The sequence below is a fragment of the Anabrus simplex genome, chromosome 6 (genome assembly GCF_040414725.1).
Source record: "Anabrus simplex isolate iqAnaSimp1 chromosome 6, ASM4041472v1, whole genome shotgun sequence".
Taxonomy (NCBI): Eukaryota; Metazoa; Arthropoda; class Insecta; order Orthoptera; family Tettigoniidae; genus Anabrus; species Anabrus simplex.
Genome location: NC_090270.1, coordinates 244,647,938 through 244,668,967, shown reverse-complemented (window position 1 = coordinate 244,668,967; position 21,030 = coordinate 244,647,938). Strand labels below are relative to the sequence as shown.

At 41.6% G+C, this 21,030-nt stretch overlaps 1 protein-coding gene across 1 annotated transcript in view; it reads left to right on the top strand.

The window, feature by feature from the left end:
* The window catches only part of LOC136875953 (serpin B6), a 177,103-nt gene that overhangs the window by 109,091 nt on the left and 46,982 nt on the right, over window positions 1-21,030 (top strand). The window contains exon 5 of the mRNA XM_068228277.1: window positions 1,230-1,446. Coding sequence (XP_068084378.1) covers window positions 1,230-1,446 — 217 coding nt within the window. The remainder of the gene's footprint in view (window positions 1-1,229; window positions 1,447-21,030) is intronic.

The window sequence follows — 21,030 nt, the reverse complement described above, 5'->3', positions numbered from 1 at the left end:
ATAATTCATTTTAAAAATTCAGCCCCCTTTTCACCCCATTAGCGACGGAATATCCAAAAATCCTCCCTTAGCGAGCACCTACATTTTAATATAAATGTATCCTCAACATTTCATTTCTTTATGTCCAGTAGTTTTGGCTCGGCGATGATGAGTCAGTCAGTCAGTCAGTCAGTCAGTCAGTCAGTCAGGACATGTTCTTGTATATAGAGAGATTATATCCACGATATAAACAATGACTGTATAGTGCTAATGTGCCATATTAATAACTGTAAGACGTCGTATCGGGAAGTAGGGACCCCAAACTGTATGGTCAGTGACACTGAGTAGTAACTAAAAATCACTACCATCAGTATTAACAGGGGAGAATGAGTAAGGTTGTACCCTTAGTGCAGGGCCTCTCAGAGTGCATGCACTGTGCACGGTGCTAAAGACGACTTCGCTTGGTTGACTAGAGTGCAGACCCCCACTCCTCGATTTGGAGCAATGGCGCTGTCTCTCTCCTTCCCCACGCTTGTCTCGCTCACTCCGCCTGTCTCCCTCTCCCTCACTTGCTCCGTAGCGCTCCAAATCCGAGCCGAGTTGAGCCGAGTTGAGCTGAGCTTAGCCGAGTAGCCCAGATACAAAGCGTTGGTCCGAGCCAAGCCGAGTGGGACCGATGCACTGTGCACAGGAACTATGCACCTCAGTTTGAACGCGTGAGATTTTGGGCGTTTGAGAGGCCCTGCCTTAGTGTATAGGCTTATGTGCCAGGGAGTATAGCTAAGTCCTTATCTGTCTGGACACAGTTTCACAAAATCCTCCTAGCGAAGAAGCGGATATACGCAATAAAATAATGTACAATTTTCACATAATCCACCTTTAAATCGGGGAAAGTGGAGTGAATAATATCTTAACGTGTAATTCCTTACATCGTCATCAGTGATTAAAACAAAACTTTTGCTGTCTAGGGCACTGCTACTGTTTCTTAAAAATGTATTTTTTGTTTTGTTTTTTGTGAGTTGCACGAATTCAGTCTTGTGTTCAGGAAGAGGAAACATTCCGAAAAATAATATATTATTTAAATTGGAAAAGAATCTTGCTGCCTTTACAAAAGTACCACCCAAGGCCCTTTGAGAAGTCCTGGTTCTGAGTATTTGAATTGCCAGAATCGTCTGTTATGAAAATGTTAACTGTTGTCCTTATGTTTTTCTGTATAACTTTCCATTAATTCAGTTTGATCGTTCTTTTAGAAGTTAAACGGCGATGTTACCCTCTTGATGGCCAATAAGTTGTACGTCGATGTGACAGCAAGTGTGAAGAAGTCCTTTAAGGAGAGCATTCGGAAGTACTTCTTGTCGGAGGTGCAGCAGATGGACTTCCTTCGAAAGAAAGAAGAGTCTGTACTGGCTATCAACAAGTGGGTGGAAGACAAGACCTCCCACAATATTAAGGACATTATTTCTCAAGGTGCAGTCCTTATGGAGGTAAGGGAAGTCCGTGTAATTTGGACCTGCGTGTAATTTGGACCGATTAAATTTTTTCTATTCACAAGTTTGATCACCCCCTGTCTGAGGCAAGGTCAGCTAGACAGCTGAGAGTAGCTTTCTTCCTGGAAGTTGCTTTGCTAATCGACTTAAGGTTGTAGGGGAAGGATGAAATCAATTTTAATACTAACATTCTTTGTAAGCGTATACGGTGACAAGTAAGTATACAGTGAATTAGTTACTCGTATTTCATCCATGGGCGTGTTTAGATTTTGTAAGTAGGCCTACTGATGAAACATCTAGGTAAGTTTTAACATACACTGCCAGAGCAAATGTCATGGGATAGCGGAGCACTGATGCGCAGGTGTGTTGTCTGCGCACCACACGCCCCCAGTTGTATAGGAGACCTTATGAGCAGTGGATGTGCATGTGACAGGTGTAACATGGAACGTCGTCGTGAGCTGACACCGTTCGAACGGGGTATGGTGGTCGGTGTCCGACGGATGGGAAGTGCGATTTCGGAAGTGGTACGGGAATTCGGCTTCACAGATCAACCGTATCCAGGGTGTATCGTGAATGCTGAATGCGGGTATCACCGTCCACAACAGACGAACGACCGGCCGTCCAGCCACCCTCGATGACCGTGACCAGCGACATCTGAGACGGATTGCCAATAGTGACAGACGGGCAACCGTGCAACAAATCACGGTTCAATTCAACACAGGTCGTGCTAGACACGTCTCCCAATGGACAATCCGTAGGAACATGGGTTCTATGGGGTATGGGAGCCGGCGCCGCACACGGGTGCCACTGTTAACCCAACGTCATCGGGCACAACGACGCGCATTTGTCGCCAGTCACCAGGGATGGACACTGGAACAATGGCGTAACGTGATATGGTCGGACGAATCACGATTTCAACTGCACCATGCCGATGGGAGGCACCGTGTATGGCGCAGACCACATGAAGCGATGGATCCCACCTGCCTTGAAGGTGTAGTCCAGGGCGCTGGTGTCTCTCGTATGGTCTGGGGTGCATTTTTCTGGTATGGAATGGGCCTCCAAGTTGTTCTGGAAGACACTTTGAATGGTACGCGGTATGCTCGAAGACCATCTCCACCCATTTTTGGCCTTCGAGCACCCAGACGGTTCTGCGGTGTTTCAAGATGCTAACGCGCCACCACAACGCTCCCACGTCACCCGAGAATGGTTCCATGAACATGCAGCGGAGGTCCAACGACTGATGGCCACCCAGGAGCCCCGATATGAACCCTATCGAGCATATCTGGGATGTCCTGGAACGCAGGCTCCGTGCCATGGATCCTGCACCCACGAACAGACCAGCATTGGCGGCCGCTCTGCAAATGATTTGGTGTCAGCTGCGTCCAGGGGACAACCAGGGACTTCTTGACTCACTTCCACGGCGTATCATTGCAGTTCGCAGGGCCAGAGGAGGCCCCACACGCTATTAGGTGACTATCCCATGACATTTGCTAAGTCAGTGTAGTTTAATTCAAAACTTTTTAAATACATTGTATATTATTTATTTTATTAAATATTTGCGTGTCGTGTAATTTGGACCGTTATAACAATTGTAATAATTCTAAAAGAGCTTGTTTTATAATTCGAGACTGGCACCGCGGTGTAGGGGTAGCGTATCTGCCTCTTAACCGGAGGTCCCGGGTTCGATTCCCAACCAGGTCAGGGATTTCTACCTGTATCTGAGGGCTGGTTCGAAGTCCACTTGGCCTATATGATTACAATTGAGGAGCTATCTGACGGCGGCATTGTACGTGTCAAGTATTATAATGACGATTAGATTCAGTGCAATAGTTTCAAAAGGTGGGCTTACGCAAACTGCCTCAAAATTCAGGATGAATTGTTTTATCATTATCCTACATTAGTGATGACCACAATTCATAATGTCGTATTTTACTGCCTAGTATTTCATAATGAATATATTAAAGAAATAAGTGTTTATATTTACCAGTCCATCTTACACGTCACCTTGTCGAAGTTACACGCCATCGGTCAAAATTACACAATAGCAAAGTATAAAATAAACATTTATTTTAAACAAATCCGAAAGATAATATTAAATTTTATTTTCACCACATTATTTGATATACTGTACTAATTATCGTGTATAAATTTTGAGAAATTTTCATTAAGGTCAATAGAGTTATGGACGTTTAAATTTAAGTGGTCCAAATTACACGGATTTCCCCTGTTCTGTATAACATAGTAACTTTGAAACAATAATTGATAGAAAATATATCTAAATGCAATGAATTATCTTGATTAACCAACTTGCACAGTGTTTGAGAAATTTACAGCAATTGACGAAATATTCCGAAGATTATAATTGTGTTGTAGGAATTTAACTGAGTAACTGAGATGAATTTACATGTGGATTTGGACTTCTCACGTTAACCTCATTTTTCATGAAACCATTACACGTTACTTCACTGTCCTCGAGGATTCATTTAGGCAATAATCATAAACAGTCTCCAGTGGAATTCTGAAAACTTCAGTTGGAAAATTCTTGCCAACTTTTTTACGTGCTATGAATGGGGTATTTATGTGCTAGAACAAAAATGGAATTTGTTTCAGAATGCTGAAGGGTTCTACATAGGCTCTTCAATTTAAAAAAAAAATATGCCATTAATATTCACGATCAGTCCACTGTAGGTGAATCTGGTAGAATTTTTCCTTGTTATCCTCTGTCTGTTGTAAGAGGTGAATAAAAGAAGACAACCCCGCCCCCAACGTCTCCCATCTTGTTATTTTTGGGGAGCACTAGCTGAGTCTGGCATTGATTCATCTTACTTTTTTCAAGCTGTTCAGTGTCATCCTTCCTATAGGACCTCCGTTAGTCAACTCCACTCCACTTCGGTATTAGGTTTGCGAGGCCTAGAGTGTCTTTTATTTTCACGTCCCTCGCGGACTTTTACTTTCTTTTCCCCGACACCCCCATTCTTTAAAGAGTCAGACCTTATCATTTTTCCCCTAATTAGTGTTACGAAAGGATGACTCTCCCAGTTGTACTTAACCTTAAAACAATAAAATTCGCACTCGTATAATTTTACCGCTACAGTGAAAGGCATAGGATCAAGGATTGCTTTTAGGGTTAAAAGACGAGAGAGAGGGTACAGATTATTTCATTCCTCCCTCTTAGTAGCCTTTTACGACATGTATGGAGTACAAATAATCCCTCCTTTGTCTTCACCCAAAATGGAATAAAGAGTTCCAATAAACTGAAAGAAAAATGTGTGTGTTAACAAAATAATGGTGTGGTTCATGAAATGAAAGATATTCTAGACCTTGTAAAAATATTATTATTATTATTATTATTATTATTATTATTATTATTATTATTATTTACAATTTGCTTTACATCACACCGACACACATAGGCCTAGGTCGTATGGCGACAATGGGATAGAAAAGGCTTAGGAGTGGGAAGGAAGCGACCGTGGCCTTAATTAAGGTACAGCCCCCAGCATTTGACTGGTGTGAAAATGGGAAACAACGGAAAACCATTTTCAAGGCTGCGGAGAACCACGGAAAACCATCTTCAAGGTTGAGGATAGTGGAGTTCGAACCCACTATATCCTGGATGCAAGCTAACAGCTGCGCGGCCCTAACTAGTCCTGTATATGCTTGTTTCTTATTCCAAGGCCCTGGGCTTGTTTTCTGGCCAGTTCAATGATTTTGTTTTAATTCTGGACTGAAGAGTAGAACAAGGTTCACTTGGTACAAGATTTTTTCAAACTCTGATACCTAGTTTACACGATGCCAGTTGATGAGACAATTGATGACGATAGTTGTCCTCTAATTATTGCGGGACAGTCTCTGGCCACTCCACGTGAACGAGAACCCGTTCACACGAGGAAGCTATTGCCACGCTACTACTGTAGATGACGAGAAATGGCTGAATGCGCAGCGTCTGTAATATCCCATGAGGAATTACATTTGTTTTGTAATTATATGTGCCGGGAATTCATTGCTGAGTCTTGCAAAGTTTTGGCCTCAATCACATCAAATCCTGGTCCCACAAACATCATCGTTCCCTATACAGCTCAGCGAATTTTACGTTAGTATCGTCACCCTAGTTTGAAGCCATAATTACGCGAACAACTTGCAAATAATTTAAACATTGAAGTATTTAAATCATCAAGACCACGCTGTCGACCACACCTCTCGGTTGACACAAGCGAACTGGCACAAAATAAATATACAGCTACTGGCCTGTCACGTTCACACGGCGCCAACTGTCCCAACAATACTGAGCTCCGGGTGGTGGGCGTTGCAGCTGGGCGCAGTTCGTTTCACTCAGTCCACTTCTGGAGACAATCGATTGTCTGGGCAATTGGGAGGCAATTGTCTAGACAACTGGACCGAAGTGTTCACACGTAGCTAATAACTGCAAGCCAGTCAACTGTCTACTGACAATTGTCTCATCAACTGACATCGTGTAAACTAGGGAGTAACAGGAAGAAAGCGCACAGTGAGAAGATGGCGCTACTGACCTAGTGTACATAGACGAACACCGGTTGCCATGGTTACAATGGTGTCGGGGAATAATTGATGACCCTAAATCCAGATAGACACCCATCCCAGAAACATATCTATGTCAAAATGAATAAAGATTTCAGATCTCTTCCTATGGATATGAGCGATTTTAGAGGTTATATTAGGCTAACGCCACACAGAAGCCAGTTTGAAGCTTGGAGAAGTAACAAGCGAGAGCAAGCAGGAAAGCAGCAATGAGATGAGCTGGTACGTTGGCCAGACAGGAAGCGGTATTGCAACAGCAATTGTATAGACAACATGCCGCCAGTGCTATTACGATTTGAGAAATTATTGATAAATGACTTTTCTTCAGAATGAATAATTGATTTGATTGACAGTCAGAGACAGTGGACTCATGAAATTAATTTCAATGGGAAGAACTTGTATAAAGTTATGCAACTGCATTGAACGATTTTTTTAATAATTGCAAATATCTGTAGAGACATGTGTAAATTATTACAAAAACTGGAACCAAGGTTGCAGAGAATGGAACTAAGTAACAGAAAAAGAATAATGGCAGAGGAAAAGCTTGCTGTTACTTTGAGATAAGATAAATACTAATACTTGTTCTACTGTATTTAAAATGGTATTTTATTGATTAAGAACTGAAAGAAGCACACTTTCGTATAAAGGTAGAAAATGGATATATTATATCATTTATGCATGGAACTTCGTAGAAAGTACGTAAATTAAACAATTGAATCGATTTATTGATAAATAGGGTTCCAGAGAGCAAGGCCTCTGTCGAGAGGAACAATACATAGATAATTACAACAATAGAATTATACTGGTTTTATATATGATTTAACTATCACTATTTACCTAATGGAGAGGATTATATTAAGTAGGCGGATTATTGTCAAAGTAACGATACAGGAGGAACAACTATTTCGACTTTTAATGTCCCTTTGAAAATAAAAAATCTAAGAGGAATAACTGATACACATTCAGAGTGCCTAAGAGGTACTTCTTAAGCTTATTACGAAATGGGACAGTTTTAGAGATAATTGTAATATTATCAGGAGCACTGTTATATTCAAGTATGTGTTGCACTCCCTTAGTGCTAAACTTTGTTGTATAATTGTGAAAAACGTGTAATTAATTTTTTGACTTGTCTTATATAAATGAATTTCAGTGACTTAAGAAAATTTAGAGTTGGCGAATATTTCATTATGCAAGACTTTATGAATAACAAGTGATGCATTTAATGAGATTAATAGTTAAAGTGGTAATATGTTGGTTTCAGAATACATTTTATTTCGAGAATATAGTTGATGGAATCCATACATAACTCTGAAAATTCTGTTTTGTAAGACCCTCAAAGTGTTCAAAGTATTTAGGGTTGCTTTGCCCCGAATGAAACACAAATAAGAAAGTCGACATTGTACCATTGTGAAATAAATTAGACGAAGAGTGTCAGTTGTTAGCAGGTACTTAACTCCTACACTGCATGAATTTATTTACACACACAACTCTGACGTGAAAAAGTTATAACAGGGAGATTTGATATGTAACAACACACTGACAACAGATTTTTTCATATAATTGATCATACTGGTGTGCAAAAAGAGAAAATTCAGGAGTGTGCAGAAATGCTAAATCATGCACTGAAAGCTGCTTACATACGTTACCTCAGTGCAATATATGAGAAGTAGTAATGTTTATTATACGTAAGAACATTGAACTCAAATAAACTGATTTTTATAGAATTAAACGAGATTTAATACACTGATGGAACTGGAAAATAATAGCCTGCTCAAATGGATAGATCATGTCCACAGTTCAATTGATGAGATAGCCTTTGAAACAATCTGCATTCTTTTCAAACACAATGCTGCTCAGTCAGGCCATCCATCAACGGCTGCTAATTTCAAATGAGCACCAGCCATAAGCAAAGATTGCACGGCTGTTAGGCAAACACTGTTTGGCCATCCATCCATACTTCTCATCACAGCCTGTACGGTTGCTAGGTAACACTGTCTAACCGTCCATCCATACTTAACATCCTGCTGTTTGACCGGGCGAGTTGGCCGTGCGCGTAGAGGCGCGCGGCTGTGAGCTTGCATCCGGGAGATAGTAGGTTCGAATCCCACTATCGGCAGCCCTGAAAATGGTTTTTCGTGGTTTCCCATTTTCACACCAGGCAAATGCTGGGGCTGTACCTTAAGGCCACGGCCGCTTCCTTCCAACTCCTAGGCCTTTCCCATCCCATCGTCGCCATAAGACCTATCTGTGTCGGTGCGACGTAAAGCCCCTAGCAAAAAAAAAAAAAAATTAACATCCTGCACGGTTGCTAGGTAGCATTGCCTGGCCATCCATTCGCACTTTACATCATAGCCTTCACGGCTGCTAGGAAACATTGTCTTGCCTCAGAAATCGCATATATTCAGAGCCGGAGAAAAAAAAAAAAGAGCTCGTAATATTGTCATTGCCTTTACGTTCCACTGAGTACTTGACGGTCTTTGGAGGCTCCGAGGTGCCGGAATTTAGTCCCGCAGGAGTTCTTTTACCTGCCAACCTGGGGTCAGAAGACCAGCGCCTCAACCTTCTGCGCCACACAGCACGTCAGTAAGCGCTCACCAAGGGAGGTCAGATAGGATTAATGAAAGCAAGGAACCTTACACAACTAATTGGAAGGAATGTCAGACTCAGCTAAGCAACCATGGTCGCCAAATCACTCTCCCACGTTGCGAGCTCCTGGTCCACTTTTCAGTAAAATTGGAAATGGCAATGACGTATGGCTTTTAGTGCTGGGAGTGCCCGAGGACAAGTTCGGCTCGCCAGATGCAGGCCTTTTGATATGACACCCGTAGGTGACCTGCGCATCGTGATGTGAATGAAATGATGATGAAGACGACACGTACACCCAGCTCCCGAGCCAGCGAAATTAATCAATAATAGTTAAAATTCCCGACCCTGCCGGTAATCGAACCCGGGAGCCCTTGACCAGAGGCCAGCACGCTAAACATTTAGCCACGGAGCCGGACACCACTTTTCAGTCACCCCTTACAACAGGCAGAGGATACCGTGTCTGTATTCCACCTCCTCCAGCCACAGCTGGAGATGTAAAGGAGAGGTCATGTAAGTCACTGGTAAGACCCCAAAAAGAGTATGGTTTCAGTGTATGGGACCTTCACCAAGATTACCTGATTCGAGAATCAATCAATCAGTCACTACTGATCTGCATTTAGGGCAATCGTCCATGTGGCAAATTCCCTATCTGTTGTTTTCCTTTCTTAAATGATACTGGAAGAGATCCGCGGGAAAGCAGCATGACTTGTTCTCGGCGATTTCCGACAAACGAGTAGTGCTTCGAAAATGTTGCAGACTTGAGGCTGGGGAGACTAGTCCGCCTGGATGTTATGAAAGATGCTTCTCATAGGATCAATCAAGCCGCAATGACACTTAATGGTGCAGTAAAGAAAGTAATGGCTAACTACCACAGCACTTCATCATGCTTTATTACGCGTCATTATAGCAACGCCATCGGTGTTTAAGATTTCCCTCTATTCGCTTCGATAGCCAATCCGTGCACTGTAAACTAGACAGACAGACTTCTGATGTACATACACAGTGTTTAGCTGGAAGACAATAGCTAGAGAGTTTTCGAATGAGTCGGCTGCACGGTGTAGAGGTAGCTGCCTGTCTCTTACGTGGAGAGTCCGAATTCCACTCCCGGCCAGGTTAATGAGTTTTACCTGGATCCTGGAGCTGGTTCGAAGTCCACTCAGCCTACGTGATTACAATTGAGGAGCTATCTGGCGGTGAGATTGTGGTCCCGGTCTAGAAAGTCAGGAGTAACGGCCGCTAGGATTCGTTATGCTGACCACATGAAACTTCCTAATCTGCAGGTCATCGGGCTGAGCAGTGATCGCTTGGTAGGTCATGGACCTTAGGGCTGTTGCACCGTAGGGTTTTTTTTTTTTTTTGAGCGTATTTGATTACGATGAAGGTGCGAATGAATCGTACATTCAAATAAATTGGTTCATGGACCATTTTTGCCTGTTGGAAATAAGTTAGATATTTACGTATTGGAAAGCCAACCCGGTATCTTCAGCATTAAATATAACAATGTAATTAAAAATAATATAATGTAATCAATTCAATTTATATAAAAAAGATGTGTGTTAATAACTTTTTATTTCGCTTTTAAACAAATGGTTTTAAATCATCTAACAGTTGAATTAAAAGTGCGGATGAAGCCGCCGCGAGTACATGCTGGTAAAAGGTGGTCATAGGAACTGACATTAATAAAAAACTAATTAATGTACCACACAGAGGCTTGCGGTGACCTTTCTCGCTAAGGACTAGAATAAATACAAAGGGAGGATGATTGTAAATAAAGGGTACAGATCTCTGCACATGGTTATGAAGGTACTTAGGAGTTGTACTAGGGATGTAAAGGAGAGAACGTCTCTGGTAAGACGCCAACTAGAGTATGGTTCCAGTGTATGGGACCCCCACCAGGATTACTGAACTGGAAAAAATCCAAGGAAAAGCAGCTCGATTTGTTCTGGGTTATTTCCGACAAAAGAGGAGATTTACAAAAAATGTTGCAAAGTTTGGGCTGGGAAGACTTGGGAGAAAGGAGACGAGCTGCTCGACTAAGTGGTATGTTCCGAGCTGTCAGTGGAGTTATGGCGTGGAATGACATCAGTAGACGAATAAGATTGAGTGGTGTCTTTAAAAGTAGGAAAGATCACATTATGAAGATAAAGATGGAATTCAAGAGAACAAATTGGGACAAATATTCGTTTATAGGAAGAGGTGTTACCAAGGGAGATGTTCAATAAATTTCCAATTTCTTTGCAATCTTTTAATCAAAGGCTAGGAAAACAACAGATAGGGAATCTGCCACCTAGGTCACTGCCCTAAATGCAGATCAATATTGATTGATTGACTTCCCATTACTCGGGTCAAAATTTACAGAAATCCAATAAATATAGTCCTGCACATAATTTAACTACATACATACCTTAACAAATTAATAAAAATATGATTAAGCAATTAAATATAGGCCTAAATATAAATAAAATCAACTACAACAAACTCAACTTTATTTGTGTATTAGTGTAATGCTTCTGTCGCCTTTCTGAAGGAATTTCTCGATAACTGCGTCGTAGAAGGATTTTTCACTTTGAAATTCATCTCGCAATCCTTTTTCAATTGACAACAGGGAAAGTGTAGAAAGTCTATTCTCGCTTTGCGAGTTACGAAGAAGACGTCTTTACAGGTTTCAAACAAGAGAATTTTCGCTCTACAGTGGATGTGCTGACTGGTATTGTTGATAACAAACAATATAATTTATATGTTTAGGTAAACGCTTCATCTGTCAAGCCTCTTTCTTTGAAGAACTGCATAATTTCAGTGACAGTTTTGTTCTAAAAGTCTGAGAGCCTATATTGTATACCGATATTAATTCTCTCCGTAAATTTCAAAAATTGGAAAAACTCCCTTAACTTGATTTAAGAGTCAAAAACAAGTCATCAGGAAATCGAATTTTGAGCACTGACATTTCTTTGAATCAAATAGCTCAAGAAATTGCAAATCACTGAAATCTTGAAATCTCACTTTCATTTTCCCAACCTCAGTATCAATAATTTCATTGTAGGGAAGCACATATTTCATTTTTGGCCCTAGTGAGTCATCTTCTCAACGTCTCTTCTTAGGAGGTTCCACATTATCGTATTCTACTTTCAAAATAATTTCTGGCGTTTCTAAGGTGAGCTATCATCACTTTTATTCTGTCGATGCAGTATTTCACATTCAATATTTTACTTTTAAGGATGTTGAATAGTGTTTCCGGGAGCGAAAAGATATGTCAGAAAACTTTCAGTAGAAGTGCAAAATCAAAATCCTTTAATGACGATACATAGCCTTTTTCAGTAATGAAAGCTTCCGTGATCCAACTGTCTGGATCTTCAGCAACACGTTAAAAATATCTATCAGCTCTGTTTTTCATTCACTGCATTCACTCTTCTGGAATTGAAATTCCATCTTGTATTGGCAATACTAGGAAATAGTTTCGTTACTTCAAATTCAGCAAGTGCGTTAACGCGTTTCGATGAATGTGAAAAGAAATTTGGAATGCCACTCAGCGTTTTAAACCATACCTTACATTCCTTGACTTGGGAAATAACGGAGTTGAATTTGTGAGCATAGCAGTGTATGAAGAGTGTACTGGGGCACCTGTTTTTCACAGGAGTTTGTAAACCGTTTAAGTGTCCAGAAAATGTTGCATCTCCATCATAAGCTGTGCTATAAGCTTTTGCTGGTAATTGAAATGAAAGAGGATTTAAAAACCATGATCGCTTACAGCAATCACAGTGCGATCAGTAATGACATCTGTAGAACCAATCTCTCATGAATAATACCATATTTCACGTATCGATTGACGATTGAAAGTTGAGAGAGCTTTGCAAAGCCTGTAGTTCCGTCGAACATTATTGCTGTAAAACTAGCCTGGTTTATTTCTGACTTAATCTTATCCAGAATTACGTCACTAACACTTGCAATAATATCGTTCTGAATGCTGTTAGATGTTCCTTTAAACACCACCGTGTTGTGAAGATGAAAATTCCATTTACTATCGTATTTAGAAAGTAACTTAATTAGGTCAATGTAGTTTCCCTGGCTGACAGAATCTTCCCGCTCGTTATGACCTCTAAATGGCAGCTCATGTTTAGCCAACACACAGCAGACATCATTATTTAATCGTTTCATTAGTTCTAGGCTTGAATTAAACTCTGCATTGTTTTGAAACATCTAACCTTGTTTTCTCACTCAACTGACAATTAATTCTGGTTCTCCCGAAAGTTTTCACTTTAGTTATTGCGAACAGGTGTCAATGACACTTTTCGTGGCGCGCTTTGGCTTTGTGAAAATTACTGATGTCACAAAATCCATCATTATTCCACACTCCGTTTCCTGTTTCGAACAAAATGGATAGCCAACAGTACAGTTTGTTTCTTGATTTGAAGAAGCATAAAAGTCCGTTTCGAAATTACGATTATCATCTTTCATTTTTGTCTTTATGGAAATGCTTGGAGTTGGCCTACCTTTCGTTATTACTTGTTGCATTTCTTCAAAATTGAGGCCTCCAAATGATACCACGAATAATTGATCGAAAATACAGCACTCAGGCTGCCAGTCCCTTCTCCTATTCTTTGCATTGTCGCTTGACGTAATGCCACAGGGAGATGCTACTGCTTGAGCCAGCGCCCTGCAGCAGGAGACTAGATTTCTCAACCAAGTCCCCTTCCATTTCGAGTAACTTTCAACACATAATCTAATACTTTCACATTTAAATATTTCTCTTTCAGCATCGAGATCAATAATAATGTAAGCTTCATCATCATCAGTCGTATTACTCATTACTTAGTGTCGTGACCCCATTTTCTTTGTCTCCAGATAGTCACATGCTTCACAAAGTGTCGACATCCAAATCGATCTTCCGCTTTTCTTAGGACGTTCCGAAGAGGAAGGCCGGTTATATTCCTAGCCATATCTAGCCACCTGCTTGCTGTCCTTTCACATGGTCTTCTGCCTTCTATTTTGCCTTCTATGATAGTCTTTTCTAGGTTGTCTCCATCCCTTCTTAAGATATGTCCAATAAAATGAAGTATTATTTCATTGGCACATGTAGAGAGAAGTTTCACTATCTTCAGCTATTTAATGATGGACTCATTTGTTCGCCTTTGGTTCCAAGCTGCACGTACCATTCTACGCCAACACCACATCTCAAAGGCATCGATGTGGTCTTTGTCTCACAACCGTAAGAGAGCACGTAAGATACTAGTACTTCAACCAATCGAATCTTCGTGATTTTGGATATTGCCCTGTTCTGCCAGATCATCCTGGACCATACGCCTTCTTATCTCTTAATCGCCATTACCTGTCTCACTTATACATGACCCAACCTATACAAGGTCATTAACCAACTCCATTCCCTTTAATCGACCTGTGAGGTGCATTTGATTTCCACGATCGATGATCATGAGTTTGGTCTTCTTCAAACTGATTTCTAACCCGTAAATGAGACTTGCATCCTTTACTCGTGCAAGTAAATCGGCAAGCTCACCTTCTTCTTCTTCTTCTTCTTCTTCTTCTTCATCTGCTTACCCTCCAAGGTTAACTTTTCCCTCGGACTCAGCGAGGGATCCCACCTCTACCGCCTCAAGGGCAGTGTCCTGGAGCTTCAGACTCTGGGTCGTGGGGATACAACTGGGGAGGATGGCCAGAACCTCACCCAGGCGGCCTCTCCTGCTATGCTGAACAGGGGCCTTGCGGTGGGATTGGAAGATTGGAAGGAATAGACAAGGAAAGAACAAATGCTCTATTAAATCGAATCAACGAGTAAACTCCCGCCGTAACCAATAGCTAGGGAGACAATACACAGCCTTGTCTTACGCCTTTGGATACACAGAAAAAGTCTGAGGTATCATCATCCACCCTTACGGTCGCCAAGTTACGGTCATAAAGGCCTTTCGGCAGTGATATGAGATGTGTTGGAACACCGAATTCATCTAACACACACATTGCCGCACTCAACACAGTCAAAAGCCTTTTTGTAATCTACAAAGCAGATAAAAACAGGAACACAAAACTCACGACATTTTTCAATTATTTGCCACATGTTCAGAATTTGCTCTCATGTACCTTTACCTTCCACAAAACCTGCTTATTCCACGGGTATCTGAGGTTGTAATAAAGACTTCAAGCGTTGATTTGGTATGTGTAGTAGGACTTTGCTTGCATGGGATAGAAGTGCTATGGTTCGGTAGTCAGAGCAATCCATAACGGACCCTTTCTTGTATAGGTCGAATTAAGATAGAACTTGTCCAGTCTTTTGGCCACTCCCCTGTCTTCCAAACCTTGTTGCATGATGAGTGCAATACGTGGATGCCTTCCTCTCCCATCTCTTTAAGCATTTCTCCTGAAACACCATCGATACCCGGTGATATGTTAATTTTCAAATGTTTAATTGGATTCTCTATTTCACTGAACAAAATATCAGGTTCCTATTGAGGCTGTTTCATTATTTCCTGATTTAATATGTTATTTTATTTAGAATATAGTTGTTTGCAGTATTGTTGCACCTTTCTACAGCTTCCTTTTTATCTCCGATGAGGTTACCATTTTCATTATGTATTACCCATGTGCGTGGTTTAAACCCTCGGGTAATGCTGTGCAATTTTTGTAAAGGTTCTGGTTTTGATGTTCTTCTATTTCCTCGCATGCACTGTTGAGAAAGTGTGTCTTATCAGGTCTGCAATTACGCTGTATTTCACGGCAAAGTGTCACGTATTTATCGCTGTCCTCTATGGTATATATACCACGTTTCTTCAAATTACTTCTCACTTCAATTAGCAATAATGTGGTTTGTGAAATCCAGGGGTGTTTCGCATTTGAAAATCTAATATCTGGTTAAGGAATAGATGAGGAAATGATCTCTTTCATTTTATCCCATGTTTGTGAGAGTGATTCATTCTCATCTTTATTAAAAACATGTTTGCATCCGGGAGATAGTAGGTTCGAATCCCACTATCGGCAGCCCTGAAGATGGTTTTCCGTGGTTTCCCATTTTCACACCAGGCAAATGCTGGGGCTGTACCTTAATTAGGGCCACGGCCGCTTCCTTCCAACTCCTAGGCCTTTCCTATCCCACCGTCGCCATAAGACCTATCTGTGTCGGTGCGATGTAAAGCCCCTAGCAAAAAAAAATTATTAAAAACATGTTGCTTTGGTCTTATGTTTTCTCCAAATTAATGGAGGGTTTTCTGATCAGTAATACAAACCCTTTCAACTGTTAACTTCTTGGTCAGTTTGATTCTCATCTTCATGGCGATCATAATGTGATCAATGCCACAATCTGCTCCACGCAAGGTCTTACAGTCTAGAATGGAAGTCCTTCAAGGTTGTCGTACCAAGATGAAATCAATCTAATTTCTGGTCCTATCACCTGGAGAAACCCCTGTATACCTACGTCTTGGATGATGCTGGAAGAGTGTATTACAAATAACAAAATTATTGTTGACACAGAACTCCAAAAACCGCTCACCTCGTTCATTTCTCTCACCGAGGGCATAGTATCCAACCACAGACCTCATGTGGCTTTCGTTATCAGTGTCTCCTTCCTTAGCATTGAAATCACCTTTGATTATTAACTTTTCCTTGTTTTGTATTTTCTTGATGACATGTTCTAATTTGTTTGTTTTAATCTTGTCAATCTTATGTTAATATTAAGGACACTTCCTCTAAAGCATTACTTTGTCAATTTTATATATTTTTCATCTAAACAGTGTTATGTGGCTGAAGATGTTGATAATATACGAAACATGTACCACTTTTGACCATTAAAAATTGCCTTAAGCAATCATTGTATCGACTAGGTGGAAAATAAATAAATACTTAATTGTGAATGTTCTAATAGCTCATTAAATTCGTTAATCTCGTCCTCAGATGCTGCTGACGTAGGAGCATAAACCTGAACCAAATTGATTTTACAAGGAGAAGCGCTAAACTTAAATTTTACACTATAAAAAAGAAAATGAAAAATCAATTTACTTGCTGCAGAACACCACTGTTACCACAGTTCAAATAGTCTGAACGTTATGAAGTCAAATTTATAAAAGCTAGAATGGCTACTTTGTGGTAAAACTTACTACTATTCCTCTGGTGCATTCATTGATCGGTTTCAAATTCAAGAACGTTATAGAAATCCATCTCCTTAATTCACTCTCTTTCTACTGTCGAATGCAAAAGAAATGGAATTCAGACTGGAAGGAAGTTCAACTTACATACACCCTATCTGATCAAATGCATCCCTCCAAGTACTTGAATGAGTCTTTAGAAGAAGCTGGCGAACAATCGAGAAGGCTCCCTGAATGATCTGGAAGCGAAAACTGTGAGTTGTCTTTCGTCTATAAAAGATGGAAAACGGGGATACCTCAATCTGTCTCGAGTCACTGAGTCTACGACGAGTCTGGGCTTGACTACGCAAAGTGAGGCGAGTTGTGACGTGAACTGCTACCGAAACGACACTGAGCTGTGGGAGGCCGTATTGGACAGCACGAGTTTGACGCTTCAGAGGGCAGTGTTTTCGACTGTGTTTGTAAGAACAAACTGCATGAAGTGGAAAGCTCAAACGCGAGTGAACTAGAAATCCACATACAAATAACTGTAATTTATCATTTGACAGTAAAACATACTACCTCTCTAGTTGTAATTATTATTTAAGGACTTCGATAACCCGCAACAATACTCTGACAGTGAATGTCGAGAATTCAGTGGGACTGGCCAAAAGCGATAATGCCTGCTCAGCGGCGACAATGTGTTCAGAGCAACACAATAGGTCCGTTGAAGTGCTTAGGCTCGCGAGTAGTAGGGTTAGGAGTGTTTTAAATCACTGGCGTCAGAATGTTTCTGCTGAGTCAGCACCCGAGGTAATTGACCCCGGGGTCATTGACCCCATGACATCATGACGACGTGACCGTGACGTCACGACCACGTGCTATTGTTTGCAAACAATGCCGCGTGCTTTTTGATAGCTGTCATCTTGACGAACCCTAACCTCACTTTTAGGGCAACAGAACATCGCTAACCTCACTGCTGGCACCTTGACAGGGCCATACCTCAATTGCTACCAAGTTATGTACGTGGGGGCGCGGAATTTGAAATCCATGTGCTTTTTGACAGCTGTCAAACGGACACTATCCTCACTTTCAAGGACAACAGAACATCGCTAACACCAGTGCTATCATCTTAACAGGGCCTAACCTCACTGCTGCCATCTTATTCATGTAGGGGCGAGAGAATTTCAAATCAACGTGCTTTTTGACAGCTGTCAAGATGACAGGTCCTAACCACGTGGGCGCTGTTAACCTCACTGCTGCCATCTTAACGATGTAGGGGCGCGGAATTTAAATCCACGTGCTTTTTGACAGCTGTCAAGATGACAGATCCTAAACATGTGGGCGCGGTTAACCTCACTGCTTCCATTTTAACGATGTAGGAGCCCGGAATTTAAAATCCACGTGCTTTTTGACAGCTGCTAAGATGGCAGGTCCTAACCACGTGGGTACTGCTAACAACACTGCTGCCATCTTGACAGGGCCTAACATCATTATTGCAACCTTAAGCACGTAGGGGCGCGGAATTTAAAATCGGCATGTTTTGTCGTAGGTACGACATCGTAACACGTAAAACCTAGAATTATTGTGTTTAATATATTTTAATTAGAGTTTATTTAATGCTAAATTATCTTTTATTAAGTGTTAAACATGACTAGTATATGGTTTCTCTGTAAATATGTAGTATCAAATTGTATAACCTCAAATACGTATTGTATAACCTAAAAATCTATAGAGTCGAAAGCTGTAGAAAATTCCATAATGTTCGTATATTAGACTTATTGTACTATATTTGGTATAAATGAAGGGTTCTGGAAACTTACATTAAGGTTTTATTATCCAGATACATGTAGAGACATTACGAATGTTGTAGATATTTCCATGTAGATTTTTAAATATCGAAAGAACATTCGAGTACCCATTCGACTAGCTGGTCGATCGATGTTTCGAGTGTGGTTCATTGGAGTGTCGTAAGAACTTCTTCCAGAAGTCGATCATTCTAGATGGTTGATCGAATGGTATAAATATCGAGCTGTCAGTCAGTGAAGGCAGTTCTCAGTTCTAAGTTCGCTGATGTTGGTTCTTGGGACTCAGGCAAGTGATGGACTGGGAGTGACTGTTGGGCTCCGAGGTGGAGTCTGAGTACTGGACTCAAGTGAGTCGGGCGGCGAATTCGAAAGAGAGTATGTTATAGTGCGCTCGTCAGTGTCGTTGATATCTGTACTTGTCAGAATCGACTTCAGGGTACTCCGCTATTGAGTGTTTTATATAGTGTCATTTGCGACTGTGTATAAATGTGTGTTGGGTCGTACAGTATAAATCAAGTGATTTATATAAGGAAGTGAACGTGTTCTCGTGTGATATTTATTTACGTCAAATAAAATCGCAACGTAGAACGATAGTTTTTTGGCAGCTGTCAAGATGACAGCAGCAATCTTTAACAATGTGGGCATGGATTTTAAAATCCACATGCTTTTGACAGCTGTCATATCCTTTGAGCACGTGAACGCTGAATTTAAACAAATGAACGTGGGTAACCTCAGTGCTACCATCTTGACAACGCCAAACCTCGCTGCTACCACCTTAACTATGTAGGGAGCGCGGAATTTAAATGATCTTGACAGGATTTAGCCAAGCTGCAGAATTTTTTTGAACGACTTAAAGCCAGGGGCCTAACCACAGTGGATTAAGGCAAGCTACCGACATGCCCATTCCCGTTACTATCTTGGAGGGGTTCTAAGGACTATAGTTTAAGGCAAGCTGCCCTTTTCGACATGACCCTTCCCTTTACCATCTTGGAGTGGATCTAATCTCAGAGGTTTCAGGCAAGCTTCCCTTCTCGACATGACCCTTCCAGACATAGTTTTAAAACAAGCTGCCCTTCTCGACATGGTCCCCTCCGACACCATTTTGAAAGGAGGATTACAGTTTTAAAGCAAGCTGCCCTTCTCATCATAGTTCCTTCCCAACACCATTTTGGAGAGAGGATTAAGCAAGCTGCCCTTCTCGACATGATACCTTCCCGACACTATTTTTGGAGAGAGGATTATAGTTTTAAAGCAAGCTACCCTTTTGAAAATAGTTCGTTCCCGATACCATTTTGGAGAGGGGATTAAGCAAGCTGCCCTTCTCGACATGGCCCCTTCCCGACACTACTTTTGAAGAGAGGATAAAGTCAGCTGCCCTTTCATGACATGGTTCCATCCCGGCATTTTGAAGAGAGGATTCAGCAAGCCCTTCTCGACATGATCCCTTCCCGGTACTATTTTTGGAGAGAGGATTACAGTGTTGTCGAGAAGGGCAGCTTCCATGAAAACTATAACGGGAAGGGTCTTGTTGAGAAGGTCAGCTCGGAAAGGGTCCTGTCGGAAAGGGCAGCCTGCCCTAAAACTTAGACCAATTCAGGATGGTAGCGGGAAGGGGCATGTCGAGAAGGGCAGTTTGCCTTAAACTTCTGAGGTTAGAACCCCTCCAAGATGGTAACGGGAAGGAGCATGTCGAGGAGGGCAGCTTGCCTTAATCTCTAGTCCTTAAGTCCCCTCCAAGGTGGTGTCATATCGAGTAGGGCAGCTTGCCTTAATCCACTCTGGTTAGGCCCCCTGGTTTTAGAATCTTAGATAAATTCCGTGGCGTGTCTAAGTCCTGTCAAGATAATTTAAATTCCGCGCTCCCTATATAGTTAAGATGGTAGCAGTGAGGTTTGGCGCTGTCAAGATGGCAGCAGTGAGGTTAGCCACGTTCAAAACAAGTGGACGAGGTTAGGACCTGACAGCTGTCAAGAAGGCACGTGAATTTTAAATTCCGCGCTACAACGTGCATAAGGTGGCAGCAATCAATTTTAGTCCCGTCAAGATGGCAGCAGTGAGTTAGCGATGTTCTGTTGTCTCTGAAAATGAGTATAGTGTCCGTTTCATAGCTGTCAGGGAAGTTCTGACAGAAGCTGGTTAATAAATGAGCAGGTGCCCAGAGTGATCTGCAAGTGGAAACTACGAGAATCTTCTGCGAGTCCATATATAGAGCCCAGCTGGCGAATGCCAGAAAGTCTCAAGTGAATCGTTCGCGAGTGAACGCATGCAGTCCCGAGACAATCAAGTAATTTCAGCGAGGAGTGTGTACGTCAGACGGCTACACGAGTTCAGTGCGGCATGTTAAATGAAATGAAATGTCGTATGGCTTTTAGTGCCGGGATATCCCAGGACGGGTTCGGCTCGCCAGGTGCAGGTCTTTCTATTTGACTCCCGTAGGCGACCTGCGCGTCGTGATGAGAATGAAATGATGATGAAGACAACACATACACCCAGCCCCCGTGCCATTGGAATTAACCAATTAAGGTTAAAATCCCCGACTCGACCGGGAATCGA